The sequence below is a fragment of the Coregonus clupeaformis genome, chromosome 10 (genome assembly GCF_020615455.1).
Source record: "Coregonus clupeaformis isolate EN_2021a chromosome 10, ASM2061545v1, whole genome shotgun sequence".
Classification (NCBI taxonomy): Eukaryota; Metazoa; Chordata; class Actinopteri; order Salmoniformes; family Salmonidae; genus Coregonus; species Coregonus clupeaformis.
In genome coordinates this window covers 38,266,970-38,288,372 of record NC_059201.1, presented here as the reverse complement: position 1 = coordinate 38,288,372, position 21,403 = coordinate 38,266,970, and the positions used below count along the sequence as shown (strand labels likewise).

The window sequence follows — 21,403 nt, the reverse complement described above, 5'->3', positions numbered from 1 at the left end:
AGCTGATGTCAGACCAGCGTGTGATAACTGTTGACCTTTGACATCTCATTTACATTCCGTAGTCAGTGACCTCATGGCTGCAGATTGAGGATGACTGACCTTCTGCAGCATGGTTACTTACTTCAGCTCTACACACTGATTCTCTATAGCTACTCCAGCCATACTGTTCTACACTCCAGCTATACAGCCTATGACAAGGGAAGGGAATTGCCAGGGACCTCACGATACGATATTATCACGATACTTTGGTGCCGATACGATATGTATTGCAATTCTCACAATTCTATATGTATTATGATTCGATACTGTTACTTTATTGCGATTCGATGTTCCAAATATACATTTGCAGAGGGACGAGAGAGCCATGAGAAAACAACTATATATATATATATATATATATATATATATATATATATATATATTACACATATACACACACACACACACACACTGGAGTTTTGGTGCAGGTACAGCCAATTAGCGCAAAAATAATATTGCGATATTGTCAAAACTATACGATATATCGTCAAAAGTAACATCCCCATATGTAACTGTATCAATGTTTTCCCTCATCACTACCTATGACCCCCTATTCTCAAATCTGGCCTCAAGGTCCACAGCATTCTTCCCGTCCAATAAGGAACTGATTTACACCTGGAACACCAGGTGAGTGAACTCTCTGGACAATCAGTGGCATTAAGTGCATACTAGTGTACACAAAAGTATGCTGAATGGATTTGTATCTGCTTGGGTGGCACACCATTAAAACCACCAGTCACAACAACAACAGTTTTTTTCCCTTCAAGGCGCTCTCTCAGGGAAAATCCTGGAGAAGGTGTCCACCCATGCAGACACACACGTGATCTGTAGACATGTTAGGCTAGCTCACCTAGCTCCCAGAACTACCCAGATACCTTTTAATACAGGCAGATAGATAAACAACAGTCAGCCCTACTGCATACAGTCCATTAAGAACCACACAAAGCACTGGCAGGGTAGAGAATAGAGGGCAGGTACCAGGCAGAATAAGAACATGTCTCAATGTCAACAGTGACTGTACAGCGGAAACCAGTCAACCACACAAATGCATCTCTCGGGGTCCAACCTAAAAGGTGTTATAAACTACGACTAACCAGTCACTTTTACTGCTGATTGTGATACAAGACTGGGTGTACCTTATTGGAGGTAGGCCTACTTCATGAGTCTAACACAGTATTCTGTTTTGCTATTATTATTATTATTATTATTAGTATTACTACTGAATAATAATAGCAAAACACTATCACTAAAATAGACATGTAGCTGTTTTAAGGACCAGTTGCCCTGAAACCAGTTGAAACTATCTATGCACGCACACACACACTAAGTCAGAGTCCTATAGCCACGCCCGAGAAGGGTGTGTATCAAATGATGGCACAGAAACATTACTCACAGCACCACTTAAAATACTGCATAAAGGGGCAGCCAGCGTGGCACAGGAGCCAATGCTGCCATGGTTAATAATATATTCATATGTCAGTCTGTGTAACCAGGAGAGAGTAGGGTTGTTCCTCCTAGGGGTTTAATATGAGTGCTTATTCAACCATAGGGTTAAAGAGATTGTCTTTACTTTACTGAGCTGGGCTATGAAAAGAGTTGACTTATACTGGGCCCCACCCCACAGACCACAACAGACATGTGAAAAGGGCTGGGTATAGCAACACGGCTAGCTGCTACAGGGGAACAGGGCTGGGTATAGCAACACGGTTAGCTGCTACAGGTGAAAAGGGCTGGGTATAGCAACACGGCTAGCTGCTACAGGGGAACAGGGATGGGTATAGCAACACGGCTAGTTGCTACAGGTGAAAAGGGCTGGGTATAGCAACACGGCTAGCTGCTACAGGGGAACAGGGATGGGTATAGCAACACGGCTAGTTGGCTGGGTATAGCAACACGGCTAGTTGCTACAGGTGAAAAGGGCTGGGTATAGCAACACGGATAGTTGCTACAGGTGAAAGGGGCTGGGTATAGCATCACGGCTAGCTGCTACAGGGGAAACGGGCTGAGTATAGCAACACGGCTAGCTGCTACAGGGGAACAGGGCTGGGTATAGCAACACGGCTAGCTGCTACAGGGGAACAGGGCTGGGTATAGCAACACGGCTAGCTGCTACAGGGGAACAGGGCTGGGTATAGCAACACGGCTAGCTGCTACAGGGGAAAAGGGCTGGGTATAGCAACACGGCTAGCTGCTACAGGGGAAAAGGGCTGGGTATAGCAACACGGCTAGCTGCTACACGGGAACAGGGCTGGGTATAGCAACACGGCTAGTTGCTACAGGTGAAAAGGGCTAGGTATAGCATCACGGCTAGCTGCTACAGGGGAACAGGGCTGGGTATAGCAACACGGCTAGCTGCTACAGGTGAAAAGGGCTGGGTATAGCATCACGGCTAGCTGCTACAGGGGAACAGGGCTGGGTATAGCAACACGGCTAGCTGCTACAGGGGAACAGGGCTGGGTATAGCAATACGGCTAGCTGCTACAGTGATGACAAAGCATTTGGCTAACATGGACACAAAGTATGTCATTACTTTGGAATTGACCCAAACCCTGATAGCAACAGCAAGCTAGCTGCTACAGTGATACCAAATGAGTAAGCTAACCAGTGTAGGCTACAAAGTATGTCATACCGACCTATATAGGGACAATTCTGTCTAGTAGTGTCATGTACTGGTTCAGCTGGTGTTATAGCTATGCTAATAGACATTTCCATCCAAAAGGACCCATGAGCACCAACATGTAAAGTTCATAAGAACATGTCAAATTGGGTGTCAAATGAAAGAAAATAGTCTATATTTTTGAGAAATTAAGGCATTTATACATTTTATACCCATTTTCATCCTACAAATTAGGAATAAGCAAAGGCTTTGATTTCTGGTCAAACACATGGAAAAGGGGTCTTAGACAACATCTACCAGAAAAAGTCAAAAGGTATTAGAAATAAATCAAAACACAATAATGTTGAAGTAAAGACCCTTGCCTGCTAATATCAACACTTATATTTAGCTTTGGATACATTATTTACCTTCTGTAAGTTTAAGAAACATTGCATTGTGCCTTGTAATTCCGTTACCAAAAACCCACATATCTTTAAGATATTTTCACATTTCTCTCCCTCATGAAGAAGGAGGATAATAAAGTTAACAGAAGTAACAAGTAAAGGTAGACCTACCAATTTGTTATAATATTTTTACTGATATCAAGTTTATTTATTTATTATTTAGTGATTAAAACATGTAATTCAGTTACCAAATCGGTAACGGAATTACCCCAAAATCTGTAATGGAATTACTGCAACTGAATTGGCTACAATGGGAAATCACAGTAGTCACAAACCATATTTGGGTCACCTGCTACTGTCCTCCCTTCATTTTACATTTTAGTCATTTAGCAGACGCTCTTATCCAGTGCATACATAAATATTTTTTTTCATACTTACATTGGCATCCTGTTATGTTCAGCTCATAACTGGGTTTTTTTCTATTTTTGTCATCTGGTGGTCAAAGCAAGACTGAAAACAGTCTGGACAACCCCTCCCTCTCTCTGCCGCTCTCTCTCTCCCCCCCCCGGTAATTTCACCTACCATGACACCTACCCTCTTTCCATTTACTGTAACAAGCATCCTCACCCACTGAATACCGACCGACACCGGGTGTCCATGGACGTTGAAAAGTACTTGAAATTTGGTCAGTCAGCCCAGGCCGGACCAAATCTGAACCAATCATAGACATCTATGTTTCACAAGTTTGGACAGCACAGTATTGTACAGTACAGGACAGTAAAGAAAATAAAAGTACAGTATAGTTCAGTACAGTAAAGCACACTAGAGTAGAGTACAGTATAATGTACTGCATTGTACTGAACATATCAACTATACTTTACTGTACTCTACTGGGCTCTTCTGCAGTGGTTCCCAACCTTTTTTGGTGACCGTAGCACCAACTGAATTTTGCTCTGCCCCGAGTACCCCTGAAGTATCCTCCCATATAAACCTTACCAGTAGGCCTATGGTCTCAAAAAAAATAAAAAAATAAGTATTCTTAAGTACCCCCAAAAGGATAGGTCATTACAATAATAGTCAGTGTGTAGAATAATACTAAATATGCAAAAGATGAATATTGCATATTTCTACCTTTGTACCTATTCAGGATACATCACCATGAAGAGAATGATATTCATATACATAATTATGCATTTCTGTAAAGTACAGATCAGGGACCAATGATGTAATTCCGTTACCGTAATTTCGTTACGGGATGTAAATCCACTTCACCTACTGTAAACCAAATTATTATAATTTTGTCATAGTTGACACCCCATTCTTTCTGCAGACATCTTTGAATCTTAATTTGGAGCAGATATTTAACAGAGTTTTTGGAAAATGTGGTCAAAAAAAACGGAGGGAGATTTTACCGTACTTTTGTTACCAAACTTTGCATCTGCACAGTTCTTCCAGTAAATGTGTTTTTGTGAAATGTTCTATGTGAATTGCTCAAAGTAGTCCTTGTGAATGGAGTTGAATGATTTGTTAAACTTGGAAATCAATGGTTTTTGATTGGCATACATTTTAAAGTAAAAACGTAATTCCGTTACAGTGGAATTGCCCTAATGTAAATAGTGTGATAGTTGGAGTAATTTGGAAAACAGACATCAATGACTAGAATGAACTCATCTAACATGAAAGAGCTCACGACTGCCTGGACTCATGCTTTGCTTTGCAAAGATGTCATGCAGTAATATCTGACAAGTCTAAAACACTGTCACGCCCTGACTCAGGGGACTCTCAGATGTTGAGTCAGGGTGTGTATATTCTTTGTTATATATATTCTATGTTGTAGTTCTATTATGTGTAGATCTATGTTGGCCGGTGTGGTTCCCAATCAGAGGCAGCTGTGGCTCGTTGTCTCTGATTGGGGACCATACTTAGGCAGCCTATTGGCACTAGTGGGTTGTGGGATCTTGTTCCGTGTAAGGTATGTTGTTTGTGTCTACCTTGGACTTCACGTTTCGTTTCGTTTGTTGTTGTGTTTATTCGTTATAATAAACACGTATGCATATCACGCTGCGCCTTGGTCCGTCCCGTCCTTCAATGAACGTGACAAACACAGCATACCAGTGGAGGCTCCTCAGCAGAGGAAGTGGGTGAATGAATTTCATAAAAATGTAAATAGTGAAACATTAACAAAGTTATCCTTTTTAGATAAAACTACACTAAATATGTTCACGTCACCAAATAATTGATTAAAACACACTGTTGTGCACTGAAGTCCACAAGCAAAGGGAAAAGGTGAGAGGAGGAGAGCGCATTGAAGCAAAAAGGAATTATCCAACGATCAACGCTTTTTGTATGTAGCTACTATGAAAGTGAACTGTGTTTGCGTGTGATCAGGGGTGTGTTCATTCCACCAATTATGTTGAAAAATGTTTCTTAAAATGAAGCAAACGGAACGAAACGGGGATAAACAGACCTGAATTTGTCCAATAGACACTCTTGTTTGCAACTGTTGGACTAATGATTACATGCTAGATCAGCTAGATGCAGGCAAGATTGTGCAAGGAGGTATTGAATGTCAATGTTTGTCACCTTGATTACTCAAATTTCTCTCGACCTGTGCACGTAGGCTGTAAACTTTCATTCATAGGCTAGGTTGTAGCAACCTCATGATGGGTATAGGGAAAGTTTGAGTATCGTATAGTAGCCCACACCTATTGATGTTACATTGAGCTGGGTGAACGAAATATGAATGACAGTCATCTAATATGCTGTAATAGAAATAAGGCCACGCTCATTTAAAAAAAATGTCCTCCCTCATCTTAAACCGACACTGCAGCATACTTCCTGTTGTCATAATAATGCTTTTTCACAGCGGATTGTCACGTTTGTCAAATGTCACAACAGCAATAAGTGAATTGACTCACAGTTCACAGTAAAAGTCAGAATGTGTGTGTGTGTATAAAAGCAGGCTCTCTCTTATCCTCAAATGATTTTTGAGTCTAAATGTCGTATTGTGAACCTAATATAATCTCAACAGATCACTATATCTACACCGCCAGCAGCACTCTGATGACATCACAGAGTTCCCTTCCTCGACCAGGTAACATCTTACAGTACAGAACAAGTCTGCCAGAGTTCAATTTAATAACGAAGCAATTTGCCTCCAAGCGATCTCTGTAATTTCCCCCTCGGTCACATACAGCTGTTTTGAGCTCTTTGCTAAGTTTCCTAGTTAAGATGTTAAGAACTGTAAACTACATGTAAACATCAGAAGCCCCATGGCTTCATCTGACTGACTCAAGTAACATCTGTGGTGGATATGTCTGCTCATAAAAGATAATGACGTCACTCACCACAACAGTGTAGGTCAACTGCCGCTTCAGCAATATGACAAAACCATCAAACTAAATCTATAGGGCTGGCACCAAAAGAGGAAACCACAAAACACACACACACACACACAGAAAAGCTGTGTTTAGGTACATACCATAGATTTGAGTGTGAGTGTATCCTGTATTTATCTGGATAGTCCCCGACTCTGTGCTGAGGCTAAATTACCTTATATTCCCTCTGGATGAAGCATAGAAGTCCCACAAACACACATGCATACAAACCACAGACTAGAGATAAAAACCTCTGCTCCTCCCACTTGGACAAGCCCGACAGGACAGTAATGCTCAAGCACCTCCCCTTTTCCAAAAAGGAAGTGGAGATGCCTGGATCTGATTGGTTGAAAGGGGACACTGTGCCCACCTCCTTCACAAGGCTAGCCAGGAAAAACAAACAAGACCGTCAGTTCCATTGAGGGAGTTCGATTAAAATAAACCGCGGTGCACCGGTCTATGGCCCGTGGCGTGACGGGAAAAAGCGGTGAGGAAGGAGCGCCCTTCTAAAATCGAACAGTAATCTGCGCCGCTCGGCCATGTTGTCAACAAGGCAGCATGGTACATTGTTCAGAAACATACAACATGACTTTTCCATTAAATATATGTTGGAATTTTCTAACTCGTTCTCATTGGGAAGGCAGATAAAGTATTTTTATCAAAAGCAATCACTTTTGCATTTGAAAAACACAGAATCCTACGCATTACTCCACGTGCTTAACCTACGGCACTTTTGCACCTGGATCACGCCTGGGAGGCAGTCCGGTTCCAAAACGAACGCAATCACTTTTCACCCGGTGCAATCTCCTCCCACCGGGGCAACCCGGGCCAGATAATCAAATCCCCTACATGTGTGAGGGAAAGTTTGGGCTGGGTCTTCTGACTGTGTGTGTTTGTGCATATGTGGCGGTACAAAAAAACAGATACAACAGCCTACATGTAGAAATGAGTAATGATGATTAAGCAGTGAATGTATTGTGTGTGCTGTAATGTGAGCTGACCAATTCCTAAGCATATATTTAATAGTGATAGAGATGGGTGGAGTCGAAGCAGGCTGGGCAGAGGTGGCTTTGCTGCAAGGACTGTCTGTCTGTCTGTCTGCAATAAGGTGTGTCTGATACACTCACTGCTTAGGAATCTGAACAGCAGAGCCACTCAAAACCAGAAAGAGAGAGAGAGAGAGAGAGAGAGAGAGAGAGAGAGAGAGAGAGCATAAAGAGGGAGAGAGAGAAAGAGAGAGGAGGTGCTTCAACATCTGCATCGCTTGCTGTTTGGGGTTTTAGGCTGGGTTTCTGTATAGCACTTTGTGACGTCTGCTGATGTAAAAAGGGCTTTATAAATAACATGTGATTGATTGATTGTATATAAAAACAGACAAATGGTATAAAGAACGAGAATGAGGGAGAAAGAGAGGGACTGAAAGCGAGAGTGTGACATGGAGCCTCTAGCCCAAACCACACCCTTTTACAGAGAGGAGCAAGGGAGGGGGGAGAGCGAGACCAATGATTATATGCTAAAAATGAAAAGAGAGGGAGGAAGAGGAAATAGCAAGGACGGGAGGGAGGATGAGAGAGAGGATAATGGAGGAAAAATATGTGCTTCTTCCCTTACCCAAAACAGTCTTCAAAGACCTTGTTGTAGCTACTATGAAAACACACAGGAAAATGTCGCGACGGGACATTAGCCAAGCCTTATGGAAGAGTGCGGAAAAACATGGCTACGCGAACTCATGCTTATGTTTAAACTACGATGTCATATGAGCTTGAATTCAATTGATTTACCAATGCTTCAATACTTCCATGCCACAAAACTCAATAGATATTAGACATTGTTTTCTTAACTCCTCAGATAGATAAGTCAGCTTCTAAGATGTAGAACCATTAAGTAAACTGAGAAGGGCCTGTCTAGCAGGCTGGCTCCCACTAGTGTCCAGAGAAAGAGTGGCACTTACTGTAAACTACAGATATGAGTGTGTTTGAAAGAGAGCAAATTCTAAGGGGAAAGTCCCAAACTCTCCACCATCAGTGTGACACTCCTTCAATGTTCCTTTCCATTTAATGTACTTGTTACTTTGTATCTGTAAAGAATCAATGTGTTCTGTGAGACAGAAGGGGTTTAAATGACATGGAATGTCCTCAGTCAACGTTTGTTGACAACAACACATAGAAGATAGAAAGGGACAGATCAGGCAGTTCTTGTCTTGGGTGGTCATGTTGCCCTGGGAGGTTTTAAGATGTCACAACTACAGACTAGGAAACGTTTAGTTGTTTCATGTAATAATGTCATGTAATATTGATATATCCATGCAGTGTTGTGGAGAAGTGTATTGTTTGTGTAGTGTAACAAGGTGAAAACTGTACTTTGTTATGATTGATAATTATGCATTTAATTGTTAAATGCATTTAATTTGTTTAATGTAATATTTTTGTTTTGTGTTTTGTGCACACATACAGTGAGGGAAAAAAGTATTTGATCCCCTGCTGATTTTGTACGTTTGCCCACTGACAAAGAAATGATCAGTCTATAATTTTAATGATAGGTTTATTTGAACAGTGAGAGACAGAATAACAGCAAAAAAATCCATTAAAACGCATGTCAAAAATGTTATGAATTGATTTGCATTTTAATGAGGGAAATAAGTATTTGACCCCCTCTCAATCAGAAAGATTTCTGGCTCCCAGGTGTCTTTTATACAGGTAACGAGCTGAGATTAGGAGCACACTCTTAAAGGGAGTGCTCCTAATCTCAGTTTGTTACCTGTATAAAAGACACCTGTCCACAGAAGCAATCAATCAATCAGATTCCAAACTCTCCACCATGGCCAAGACCAAAGAGCTCTCCAAGGATGTCAGGGACAAGATTGTAGACCTACACAAGCCTGGAATGGGCTAAAAGACCATCGCCAAGCAGCTTGGTGAGAACGTGACAACAGTTGGTGCGATTATTCGCAAATGGAAGAAACACAAAAGAACTGTCAATCTCCCTTGGCCTGGGGCTCCATGCAAGATCTCACCTCGTGGAGTTGCAATGATCATGAGAACGGTGAGGAATCAGCCCAGAACTACACAGGAGGATCTTGTCAATGATCTCAAGGCAGCTGGGACCATAGTCACCAAGAAAACAATTAGCAACACACTACGCCGTGAAGGACTGAAATCCTGCAGCGCCCGCAAGGTCCCCCTGCTCAAGAAAGCACATATACAGGCCCGTCTGAAGTTTGCCAATGAACATCTGAATGATTCAGAGGAGAACTGGGTGAAAGTGTTGTGGTCAGATGAGACTAAAATCGAGCTCTTTGACATCAAATCAACTCGCCGTGTTTGGAGGAGGAGGAATGCTGCCTATGACCCCAAGCACACCAACCCCACCGTCAAACATGGAGGTGGAAACATTATGCTTTGGGGGTGTTTTTCTGCTAGGGGACAGAACAACTTCACCGCATCAAAGGGACGATGGAGGGGGCCATGTACCGTCAAATCTTGGGTGAGAACCTCCTTCCCTCAGCCAGGGCATTGAAAATGGGTCGTGGATGGGTATTCCAGCATGACAATGACCCAAAACACACGGCCAAGGCAACAAAGGAGTGGCTCAAGAAGAAGCACATTAAGGTCCTGGAGTGGCCTAGCCAGTCTCCAGACCTTAATCCCATAGAAAATCTGTGGAGGGAGCTGAAGGTTTGAGTTGCCAAACATCAGCCTCAACCTGAATGACTTGGAGAAGATCTGCAAAGAGGAGTGGGACAAAATCCCTCCTGAGATATGTGCAAGCCTGGTGGCCAACTACAAGAAACGTCTGACCTCTGTGATTGCCAACAAGGGTTTTGCCACCAAGTACTAAGTCATGTTTTGCAGAGGGGTCAAATACTTATTTCCCTCATTAAAATGCTAATCAATTTATTTAAAAAAATCTCTGGATTTTGTAGTTGTTATTCTGTCTCTCACTGTTCAAATAAACCTACCATTAAAATTATAGACGGATCATGTCTTTGTCAGTGGGCAAACGTACAGAATCAGCAGGGGATGAAATACTTTTTTCCCCTCACTGTACTTGATATCGTGTCTATACATGATATATACGGGCTGGGCATCAATTGGTGTACGACACGGAAATAAGTGTTCCCCAGATGTCTTGGATCTGAAGGCTCTCTATTATGTCTGCACTCCTCCAACCAGATTGGGTCTGTCAAAAAATATCCTAAAAAGGAAAACCAAACGAACCACTGACCTCTTTGCTTGTTACGTAATCGCTCCCCTTTGCATTTATTTGTGTTTTATTTTTTGTGACTAAATCAAGTCCTCCCCACTAGTGTGTGTATGCGTGACATGCTTACACTGGGGTGGAACAACTCGGGTGGGACCGACTCACTCGGTAACTCTTGGTAACCTTTGGGCGTGTTCTTAAAGCATTGACAGCAGTCAAAATCAGGCTGTTGCAGTCAGGGGAGAAACAGAAAGTTGCTGTTAGTGGTTGTCTATTAGCAAGGCTCATAACATTACATTTACATTTTAGTCATTTAGCAGACGCTCTTATCCAGAGTGACTTACAGTTAGTGAATACATTTATTTTTATACTGGCCCCCCGTGGGAATCGAACCCACAACCCTGGCGTTGCAAACGCCATGCTCTATCAACTGAGCTACATCCCTGCCGGCCATTCCCTCCCCTACCCTGGACGACGCTGGGACAATTGTGCGCCGCCCATGAGTCTCCCGGTCACGGCCGGCTGCGACAGAGCCTGGATTCGAACCAGGATCTCTAGTGGCACAGTTAGCACTGCGATGCAGTGCCTTAGACCACTGCGCCACTCAGTGTTAATATGCTTCCATTGTGTATAATGTCAAAATAAGCTCTTCTCTAACCCCCATATCATCCTAAAAACACACTCATAAACTGAATATCACACTAGTTGGTGAGAAAGGTTTCTTAAATATCCTGTTCATTTAAATAGCTTGTAAATGGCGGCAGAACATTTGCTCTGTTTCAGTCATATCCACATGGGTCGAGCAAAACTCCCTAATGATCGGTGGACAATTGTGCCTCTCATTGGCTGCGTTCGAGAGCATAACATGATGTGAGGCATTGTCCGTAAATGGTGACAGACTGACTGATACACAAATAATAATGATTCGTTGTTTAGGATTTGTAGATCAGTCAGTCTGCAGTTACCGACTGCAATGCAGTCGACCTCAAACATTATGTAGGTGATGGCTGCAGGGTGCAGTTGATGGGAAACAACCGCAGAGACAGCAATAATCAAAAACTGCATTAGGTGTTTGTACGCGTGTACACATGTACACATGCATATGCACACACTCTCATTCAAACAAACACGAGCACAAACACGGACACACATGTAAATAGTGCCATACATGCACTCCAACATATTCAGTTGGTCTTGCTGTTATGTTTTCTGTTGTCCTTGATGTCTTTTGTTTTTTGCATAGTTGTTTTCAGTTTTTTTCAGTTTTGTTCATTTTGTTGGTTGTTGGTGCATTGGGGGACGGAATTATTTTATTTGATCATTATAATTTTTTTCGGGGGGGGGCTCGGATGGTTGCGGGGCAGCTCTCGAGGAACTGTGGGGAGGGCTGGAGGGCTGGTGGTTGGGAGCTTGGGCGGGTGGCTGATAGGTCGCTGGTTCAGGTCCCCGTTTTTGACCTTGAGGGAGATCTGTCGACGTGCCCTTGAGCAGGGTGTTGACCCTGATTGCTTCTGTGGGTCTCTCTGGATGGGAGTCTGTTAGATGACTAATGTGGTGTAGTTGTTGAGCGGCTTCACTGCAAGTAGATTGTATGTTTTAAATATTAAATACAAAAACAAAAAATATATAATAACTGCATGACCCTCGTTTTTGTGGTTATTGTAAAGTTCATGAAGTCAACATGTAGGCGCAAGTCAGATAACGTTTATCCCTATAATGCAACACACATAAAAATGTGCTGATCAGCAACTGCACAAAATTTATGCTCTCCAACACGTCCCTTATATCTGTTGACAACTGAATGCTTAGCCAAAGCAAGGCCCCACCCATCTCAGGGGACTAGTCCCGTGTAGCTCAGTTGGTAGAGCATTTTATTTGCAACGCCAGGGTTGTGGGTTTGTTTCCCACGGGGGACCAGTATGAAAACAAAAACAAAAATGTTTGCACTCACTAACTGTAAGTCGCTCTGGATAAGAGCGTCTGCTAAATGACTAAAATGTAAATGACTAGACCAATCAGATATCTTGGCCTGCGTCAGGAACAAATCAGTGCAGGTGGGAGGGTTCAGTCTAGAAGTTTTGTTCCTAGGGAGATAATAGTCAAACTGAGTGTGAACCATAGAGATAGTTAGAGGAAGCAACATTGTATTGGCGTCTGTGAGAGCATGGGCAGCACAATCGAGGCCATCTTCTTCTACTTCTTCTATGAGTTGGTAAACAAACTAAAAGGGTGCACACTGCCACCTGGAGTGTGTTGTTTGAACAGGTATAAAGCCAAGGTTGGTTATTTACTGCCACCTGCAGTTTTGGAATGTTTGCTCACGAGTATAATTCATTGGCTGATCCCTCCTGATGACCTGGATAGAATTATGTGATCCTTACATAACCCATAGGAAGTCCCACCCAGTTGACTACTTAAAAATGGTGAAAGTCCTCAATGGGGCTGCATGCTAAAAGTCCTCAATCTCTCTCTATGGTGTGAACTCCTACTACAACTGCAGCGTAACAATAGCTTACTGCAATTGCACTTCATGGGTCGGTACAAAGCACAGTCAGTGAGGGTAAAAACACATAAAATACAACATACACTATATATACAAAAGTATGTGGACATCCCTTCAAATTAGTGGATTGGGCAATTTCAGCCACACTGTTGCTGACAGGTGTATAAAATCGAGCACGCAGCCATGCAATCTCCATAGACAAACATTGGCAGTAGAATGACCTTAATGAAGAGCTCAGCCCGGTCAACCGTAAGTGTTGTTATTGTGAAGTAGAAACGTCTAGGAGCAACAACGGCTCAGCCGCAACGTGGTAGGCCACACAAGCTCACAGAACGGGACCGCCGAGTGCTGAAGCGTGCAGCATGTAAAAATCGTCTGTCCTCGGTTGCAACACTCCCTACCGAGTTCCAAACTGCCTCTGGAAGCAACGTCAGCACAATAACTGTTCGTCGGGAGCTTCATGAAATGGGTTTCCATGGCCGAGCAGCCGCACACAAACCTAAGATTACCATGCACAATGCCAAGCGTTGGCTGGAGTGGTGTAAAGCTCGCCACCACTGGAGCAGTGGAAACGCGTTCTCTGGAGTGATGAATCACACTTCACCATCTGGCAGTCCGACGGCAAAATCTGGGTTTGGCGGATGCCAGAAAAACGCTAATTGCCTGAATGCATAGCGCCAACTGTAAAGTATGTGTGGAGGAGGAATAAATGGTCCATAAGAGACCACTTGCATGTCATGTAGCCAGGCAGTTCTGCTTGGGCAGTTCTCTCAGCATGGGAAAAACAAGTTATGTAGCTACCTAACTCAGTGAATTAACAACATTTTAGCATATTTAGCATTATTGTTAGCTATCACAAATAAAGTTCTAGGGCAGGGGTACTCAAGTACTATTTGAAAAGGTCCGGTCACACATATTTCCTAGGTGGCAAAGGTCCGGATGGATAATGTAATTTATCGGCGTAGTAACAAATCCCCCACCTCGCAACCCCAAACTGTTCACATCCCTCTTTTTGGCGGAGAGAAAATGTGCAGTTTTAAAGCTAATTTTGCGCAATTCTACACATTTTGCATGGGGCAGAGATTTTCTTTGCTGTTTTAAAGCTCATTTCCTGAAATTCTATGCATTCTTCCATGTCTTATGTGTGTTTATATGATACCAGGGGTCAAAGCTCGACCGAGTAAAAACAATTTTTACGGGCTCTGCGGTCCGTATTGGCCCCGTTCTAGGTCCGGATTCGGTCTGCAGTTCGCCAGTTGAGTATGTAGGTTCTAGGGTAATGTTAGTAAACTGACTTTAGCTTCATATCTAGCAAAGTTAGCTCTATTCTGAATGTTGTTGTTTACCTAGCTAGCTAGCTAGCTAGCGGTATGTTGCATTGTAAAGTGCTGCAGCCTGTATGGACATTGTTTTGCCTAACAGTAAATTAATTATCACTTTCTCCACTCAGTGTGGCATTATAAAAGTGCAGCATGAGTGGGTAGCTATAGCAAGCAGCCCAGACGTTCCTCGAGGACAGGCTAACTAGCAATGAGTGGCGACGGCTTGCAGGAGTTTCACACGAGAGCAAGTGCGCTCACGCTATAAAAGGGAAATAGTCTGTGCCGATACTCAAAGACCGATAGCCGATAGACTAGAAAAGGCCAAAAGTATTGTCCAGACCGATTATCGGTCGTTCTCTACTATGGACACACATACTTTGAAACACATGCATAGACAAATGCACACATGTACACACACACACACACACACACACGTCATGTCAGTGTTCAGAAGTTGCCAAAGATCAAGTAATTTCTCTCTGTTAAGACACAGACATGTAATTGTTCTGTCATGCAGGTGAATACTCAAAAGACAATTGTCTTCAACATCCTTTTCTGTTGAACTAACGGACATAACACTTGACTGAGTGGCTGCATGAGTGTCAATGACCGTTCTGTGCACGCTCAGATCACATCTACTGATTTTCGTCTCTGTACCGTGCTGCTATATTTAGCACTGTACATTCTATGGTGGAGTGTTTGCCCTCACTGCCTGTCCAACACTACATGCACACAAGTGGCTAAGTCCGAATATTTTCAACATTCAAATATTCGTGTTGACATGAGGACCAACAGCTCAATGGATGATATCACCTCACCACTGTGTGTGATTGCTCAGGACATTGCTCATTGTTTCCTGTTAAACACAAAAATATCTAGTAACAGCAAATAGGGCTCTGTCTCAATAGTCTTAACTCACTTCCTTTCCTCACATCCTTTCCTCCATTATCCAGTTATTTTTATTTTGCGTATCAGTAGCAATGAGGGAAAGGAGACAAGTGAAGCAGGCAAAAGTTAGCAGGAAATTAACTTATTTTAGAGTATTGGGACAGAGCCAGGGTTTGCCTCAACCATGATAGATGGAAATAGACAGGAGAACAAACGAGCAAACGAATAGCCAAATGCCATGTTGTTCAACGCCCTGGTAAAAAGCACATTCTCAGGTAAGCCCAAAGGCCTGGAAACCCTCCCAGAGGGGCTTTTATATAACCACAGCATGAGAGAGCCACTGAGCATGTCAGGATTGGATCAGCAGTCAGGCTCAAGACAAACTGACAGTGGAGTGAGAAATCTAACGGCTGGACTATCTTTCTGATGCACACAGAAACATGTAGAAACACACACAGAGACACACAGTACTGTACGTATTCAAAAGGAAATGGGTAATTCCACGGTAGCGGACCACGTTTTCTAAAAAATTCTGTTAAATATCTGCTCCGAATTAAGATTTAAAGATGTCTACAGAAAGAATGGGGTGTCAGCTATGACATGACACCTTGAGTTTGAACAAATCTATTTTGGTTATTGAACTACAGTAAGTGAGGTGGATTTACACCCGGTAACAGAATTGCGGTAACAGAATTACATCATGGGTCCCTGATCTGTACTACACAGAAATGCATAATTATGGATATGAAAGTAATTATCTTCATGGTGATGTATCCTAAATAGGTACACAAAGGTAGAAATACAGTGCCTTTGGAAAGTATTCAAACCCCTTGACTTTTTCCACATTTTGTAACGTTACAGCCTTATTCTAAAATGGATTAAAAAAAAATATTCCTCAGCAATCTACACACAATACCCCAATAAAACAGGTTTTTAGAAATGTTTGCAAATTTATAAAAAATAAAAAACAGAAATACCTTATTAACATAATTATTCAGACCCTTCGCTTTGAGACTCAAAATTGAGCTCAGGTGCATCCTGTTTCCATTGACCATCCTTCAGATGTTGCTACAACTTGATTGGAGTCCACCTGTGGTAAATTCAATTGATTGGACATGATTTGGAAAGGCACACACCTGTCTATATAAAAAGGTCCCACAATTGACAGTGCATGTCAGAGCAAAAACCAAGTAATGAGGTCGAAGGAATTGTCCGGAGAGCTCAGAGACAAGATTGTGTCGAGGCACAGATCTGGGGAAGGGTACCAAAACATTTCTGCAGCATTGAAGGTCCCCAAGAACACAGTGGCCTCCATCATTCTTAAATGGAAGAAGTTTGGAACCACCAAGACTCTTCCTAAAGTTGGCCGCCCGGCCAAACTGAGCAATCGGGGGAGAAGGGCCTTAGTCAGGGAGGTGACCAAGAACACATTGGTCACTCTGACAGAGCTCCAGAGTTCCTCTGTGGAGATGGGAGAACCTTCCAGAAGGACAACCATATCTGCAGCACTCCACCAATCAGGACTTTATGGTAGAGTGGCCAGATGGAAGCCACTCCTCAGTAAAAGGCACATGACAGCGCACTTGGAGTTTGCCAAAAGGCACCTAAAGACTCTCAGATCATGAGAAACAAGATTCTCTGGTCTGATGAAATCAAGATTGAACTCTTTGGCCTGAATGCCAAACGTCACGTCTGGAGGAAACCTGGCACCATCCCTACGGTGAAGCATGGTGGTGGCAGCATCATGCTGTGGGGATGTTTTTCAGCTGCAGGGATTGGAAGACTAGTCAGGATCGAGGCAAAGATGAACGGAGCAAAGTACAGAGAGATCCTTGATGAAAATCTGCTCCAGAGCGCTCAGGACCTCAGACTGGGGCGAAGGTTCACCTTCCAACAGGACAACGACCCTAAGCACACAGCCAAGACAACGCAGGAGTGGCTTCGGGACAAGTCTCTGAATGTCCTTGAGTGGCCCAGCCAGAGCCCGGACTTGAACCCGATCGAACATCTCTGGAGAGACCTGAAAATAGCTGTGCAGCAACGCTCCCTATCCAACCTGACAGAGCTTGAAAGGATCTGCAGAGAAGAATGGGAGAAACTCCCCAAATACAGGTGTGCCAAGCTTGTAGCGTCATACCCAAGAAGACTCGAGGCTGTAATCGCTGCCAAAGGTGCTTCAACAAAGTACTGAGTAAAGGGTCTGAATACTTATGTGAATGTGATATTTTCTTTTTTTTCTTAGCAAATAAATCAAAAAAACTATTTTTGCTTTGTCATTATGGGGTATTGTGTGTAGATTGATGAGGGAAATAAACATTTTAATCAATTTTAGAATAAGGCTGTAACGTAACAATGTGGAAAAAGTAATGGGGTCTGAATACTTTCCGAAGGCACTTAATAAAAAATGTATAAAATAAATAGACTCTTAGCTTTTATTTGACACCCAATTTGACATGTTCCTATGAACTTCACATGTTTGTGCTCATGGGTCCTTTTACATGGAAATAGTACATGACTAAATAGTACAAACTCAGACACACGCTTTAGGGTATCACAGACATTTCCACGTGCTTGACTACAGGTCCCTACCCTTTTTAAAGCTCTGGTCAATACAACAGACACATCCACACATTACCACACAATGGGCCTTCACTTACCTGGATCTATAATATGCCTATTAATTTTGTGTGAATATGTTCTTATTTTCATTGTGTAGAATGTAAAATCCATGTAAACAATGCATATGTGTCAATATATAACAAAAATATGAATACAGTATATGCTGCATATATTGTGAAATATATTTCAGTCATCCTCCTTGCAAGCTCTGTACAGCTTAGAGTTACTGTATATAGAGTTGCATGTACGTGGCAATACTGAATGTGTGATTAGGACATGTATTGGGAAATATACAATTTATGACAGCAGTTTATATTTCAGCACACAGTGCTCTGCTAATTGCATTAGTGTGCAAAAACAAGTGTCAAATGTCACACCCTGACACTCACTAGTCCTTACTACATCCCACTTAACCACTTACTGACACGTGTGTTTGACAGAAAGCATATACAGTGAGGGGGAAAAAGTATTTGCTCCCCTGCTGATTTTGTACGTTTGCCCACTGACAAAGACATGATCAGTCTATAATTTTAATGGTAGGTTTATTTGAACAGTGAGAGGCAGAATAACAACAAAAACATCCAGAAAAACGCATGTCAAAAATGTTATAAATTGATTTGCATTTTAATTATGGAAATAAGTATTTGACCCCTTTGCAAAACATGACTTAGTACTTGGTGGCAAAACCCTTGTTGGCAATCACAGAGGTCAGATGTTTCTTGTAGTTGGCCACCAGGTTTGCACACATCTCAGGAGGGATTTTGTCATACTCCTCTTTGCAGATCTTCTCCAAGTCATTAAGGTTTCGAGGCTGACGTTTGGCAACTCGAACCTTCAGCTCCCTCCACAGATTTTCTATGGGATTAAGGTCTGGAGACTGGCTAGGCCACTCCAGGACCTTAATGTGCTTCTTCTTGAGCCACTCCTTTGTTGCCTTGGCCGTGTGTTTTGGGTCATTGTCATGCTGGAATACCCATCCACGACCCATTTTCAATGCCCTGGCTGAGGGAAGGAGGTTCTCACCCAAGATTTGACGGTACATGGCCCCCTCCATCGTCCCTTTGATGCGGTGAAGTTGTCCTGTCCCCTTAGCAGAAAAACAGCCCCAAAGCATAATGTTTCCACCTCCATGTTTGACGGTGGGGATGGTGTTCTTGGGGTCATAGGCAGCATTCCTCCTCCTCCAAACACGGCGAGTTGAGTTGATGCCAAAGAGCTCGATTTTGGTCTCATCTGACCACAACACTTTCATCCAGTTCTCCTCTGAACCATTCAGATGTTCATTGGCAAACTTCAGATGGGCCTGTATTTGTGCTTTCTTGCGCAGTGGGACCTTGCGGGCGCTGCAGGATTTCAGAGTTTCACGGCGTAGTGTGTTACCAATTGTTTTCTTGGTGACTATGGTCCCAGCTGCCTTGAGATCATTGACAAGATCCTCCCGTGTAGTTCTGGGCTGATTCCTCACCGTTCTCATGATCATTGCAACTCCATGAGGTGAGATCTTGCATGGAGCTCCAGGCCGAGGGAGATTGACAGTTATTTTGTGTTTCTTCCATTTGCAAATAATCGCACCAACTGTTGTCACCTTCTCACCAAGCTGCTTGGCGATGGTCTTGTAGCCATTCCAGCCTTGTGTAGGTCTACAATCTTGTCCCTGACATCCTTGGAGAGCTCTTTGGTCTTGGCCATGGTGGAGAGTTTGGAATCTGATTGATTGATTGCTTCTGTGGACAGGTGTCTTTTATACAGGTAACAAGCTGAGATTAGGAGCACTCCCTTTAAGAGTGTGCTCCTAATCTCAGCTCATTACCTGTATAAAAGACACATGGGAGCCAGAAATCTTTCTGATTGAGAGGGGGTCAAATACTTATTTCCCTCATTAAAATGCAAATCAATTTATAACATTTCTGACATGCGTTTTCCTGGATTTTGTTGTTGTTATTCTGTCTCTCACTGTTGAAATAAACCTACCATTAAAATTATAGACTGATCATTTCTTTGTCAGTGGGCAAACGTACAAAATCAGCAGGGGATCAAATACTTTTTTCCCTCACTGTATACATCTCAGCAGGAAGTGATCTGGGGAAGCAGATTAACGTGACACCATTGTCCATAGTTGGAATGTGTAGCACAGATACATTTCCCCTTTGGCTGTTTTCTATGTGTTTGATGAAAGCAGCAGATGATGCTGAGCCGGAATGGCAGAGTGCACAGTCAGTGTGTTGACAACGCAGGTCTGGGAAAGTAGCCCAACTAGCCCAAAGCAGAGCCAAAATTCCCCTCAAAACACAAACAGAGACCGCGGGATATTAGACTGCAGCCTACTCAGTCACAAGTGCAACCTTATAACACAAAACTGATACTCATGTCATATAAATACTACTAGAACACATGGACAAACACAAACTCCTGAGTAACACAACCTATCCCTCATAACACAACTGTAAATCATCAAAATAAGCATCTGTAAAGTATTATAAGAACTATGCCTGGACTCAATCCACCACCAGAATTACATACACGTCCATTCTATGTCGCACCATGACACATAAACAAACATTGAGGAACAGAACATGATCAGCTCATCAAGACCTTTTGGTCAATGTATGACCAGGTAATAGCGGTATAGGGAGTTTTTTCTGGTCACTGTGCCTCATATTTATTGATTGTGTCATTAAGAACACAATTTCTTTTACAATATCGACCTGAGAGGCCTCAACATTTTTGGGGTCTTTGGGGTCTAGGTTGGTTCAGCAAACAAAGGGGTGCTCAACAACAATGACAAAAATCACGAGAATGGCTTACCAAGAAAAACTTCCAAAAGGACTAGTTCGAGGTAAAAAGGAGTTGGAGCACTCAACAAAAATATGTATTTTTGCTCAATTGAATCCATTGTTCAGGATGCGAACAGGTGACTGACGTTTCGACGTCAAGCTGACGTCTTCCACTACTGCTGATGTAAAGAGTTTGATAAATATATTTGATTGGTTGATTGTATAATACTCTAACTAACCAACACACACACAAACACCATGCAAAGGAATAAACTACAGACACAGACACACTGCCACAACTGGAAGCAACACACTATGTTGGGCCATGTGAAGAGCACAGCCCTTCTCTTTGCCTCTGTGAAATATCCTCTCTATTATTACAGTACAGACTGTACTGTACTTCTGTTCCCAGTTGTGGACAGACTACCATGACTTTCAATGCTTGAGACACTGACACAACTGGAAGCAACACACACTTTGCTGGTGCCATGTGAAGAGCACAGCAAAGCTTTTGTATTTGTCTTGGTTCAATATAAACCAGGACTTGGTTCAATATAATACAGTACAGTCTGTACAATATAATATAATTCTGTTCCCAGATGTTGACAGAGCAGCTCTCACACATTCCACCACTCCTCCTCCCTCCTCGACCAGAGAACGACGTCTGACTTGGATTAATGC

At 42.7% G+C, this 21,403-nt stretch overlaps 1 protein-coding gene across 20 annotated transcripts in view; it reads right to left on the bottom strand.

The window, feature by feature from the left end:
• The window catches only part of LOC121575511 (calpastatin), a 73,442-nt gene that overhangs the window by 27,105 nt on the left and 24,934 nt on the right, over positions 1–21,403 (bottom strand). Inside the window, exon 1 of one of the 20 annotated variants that reach the window (XM_041888652.2) lies at positions 6,521–6,630. The exons of 18 other annotated variants lie outside the window; for them this stretch is intronic. In XM_041888652.2, the coding sequence (XP_041744586.1) occupies positions 6,521–6,523 (3 nt within the window). In that variant the 5' untranslated portion in view covers positions 6,524–6,630. Of the gene's footprint in view, positions 1–6,520; positions 6,631–21,403 lie in introns of those variants that run through there. One more of the 20 variants, XM_041888660.2, reaches the window with a different exon arrangement.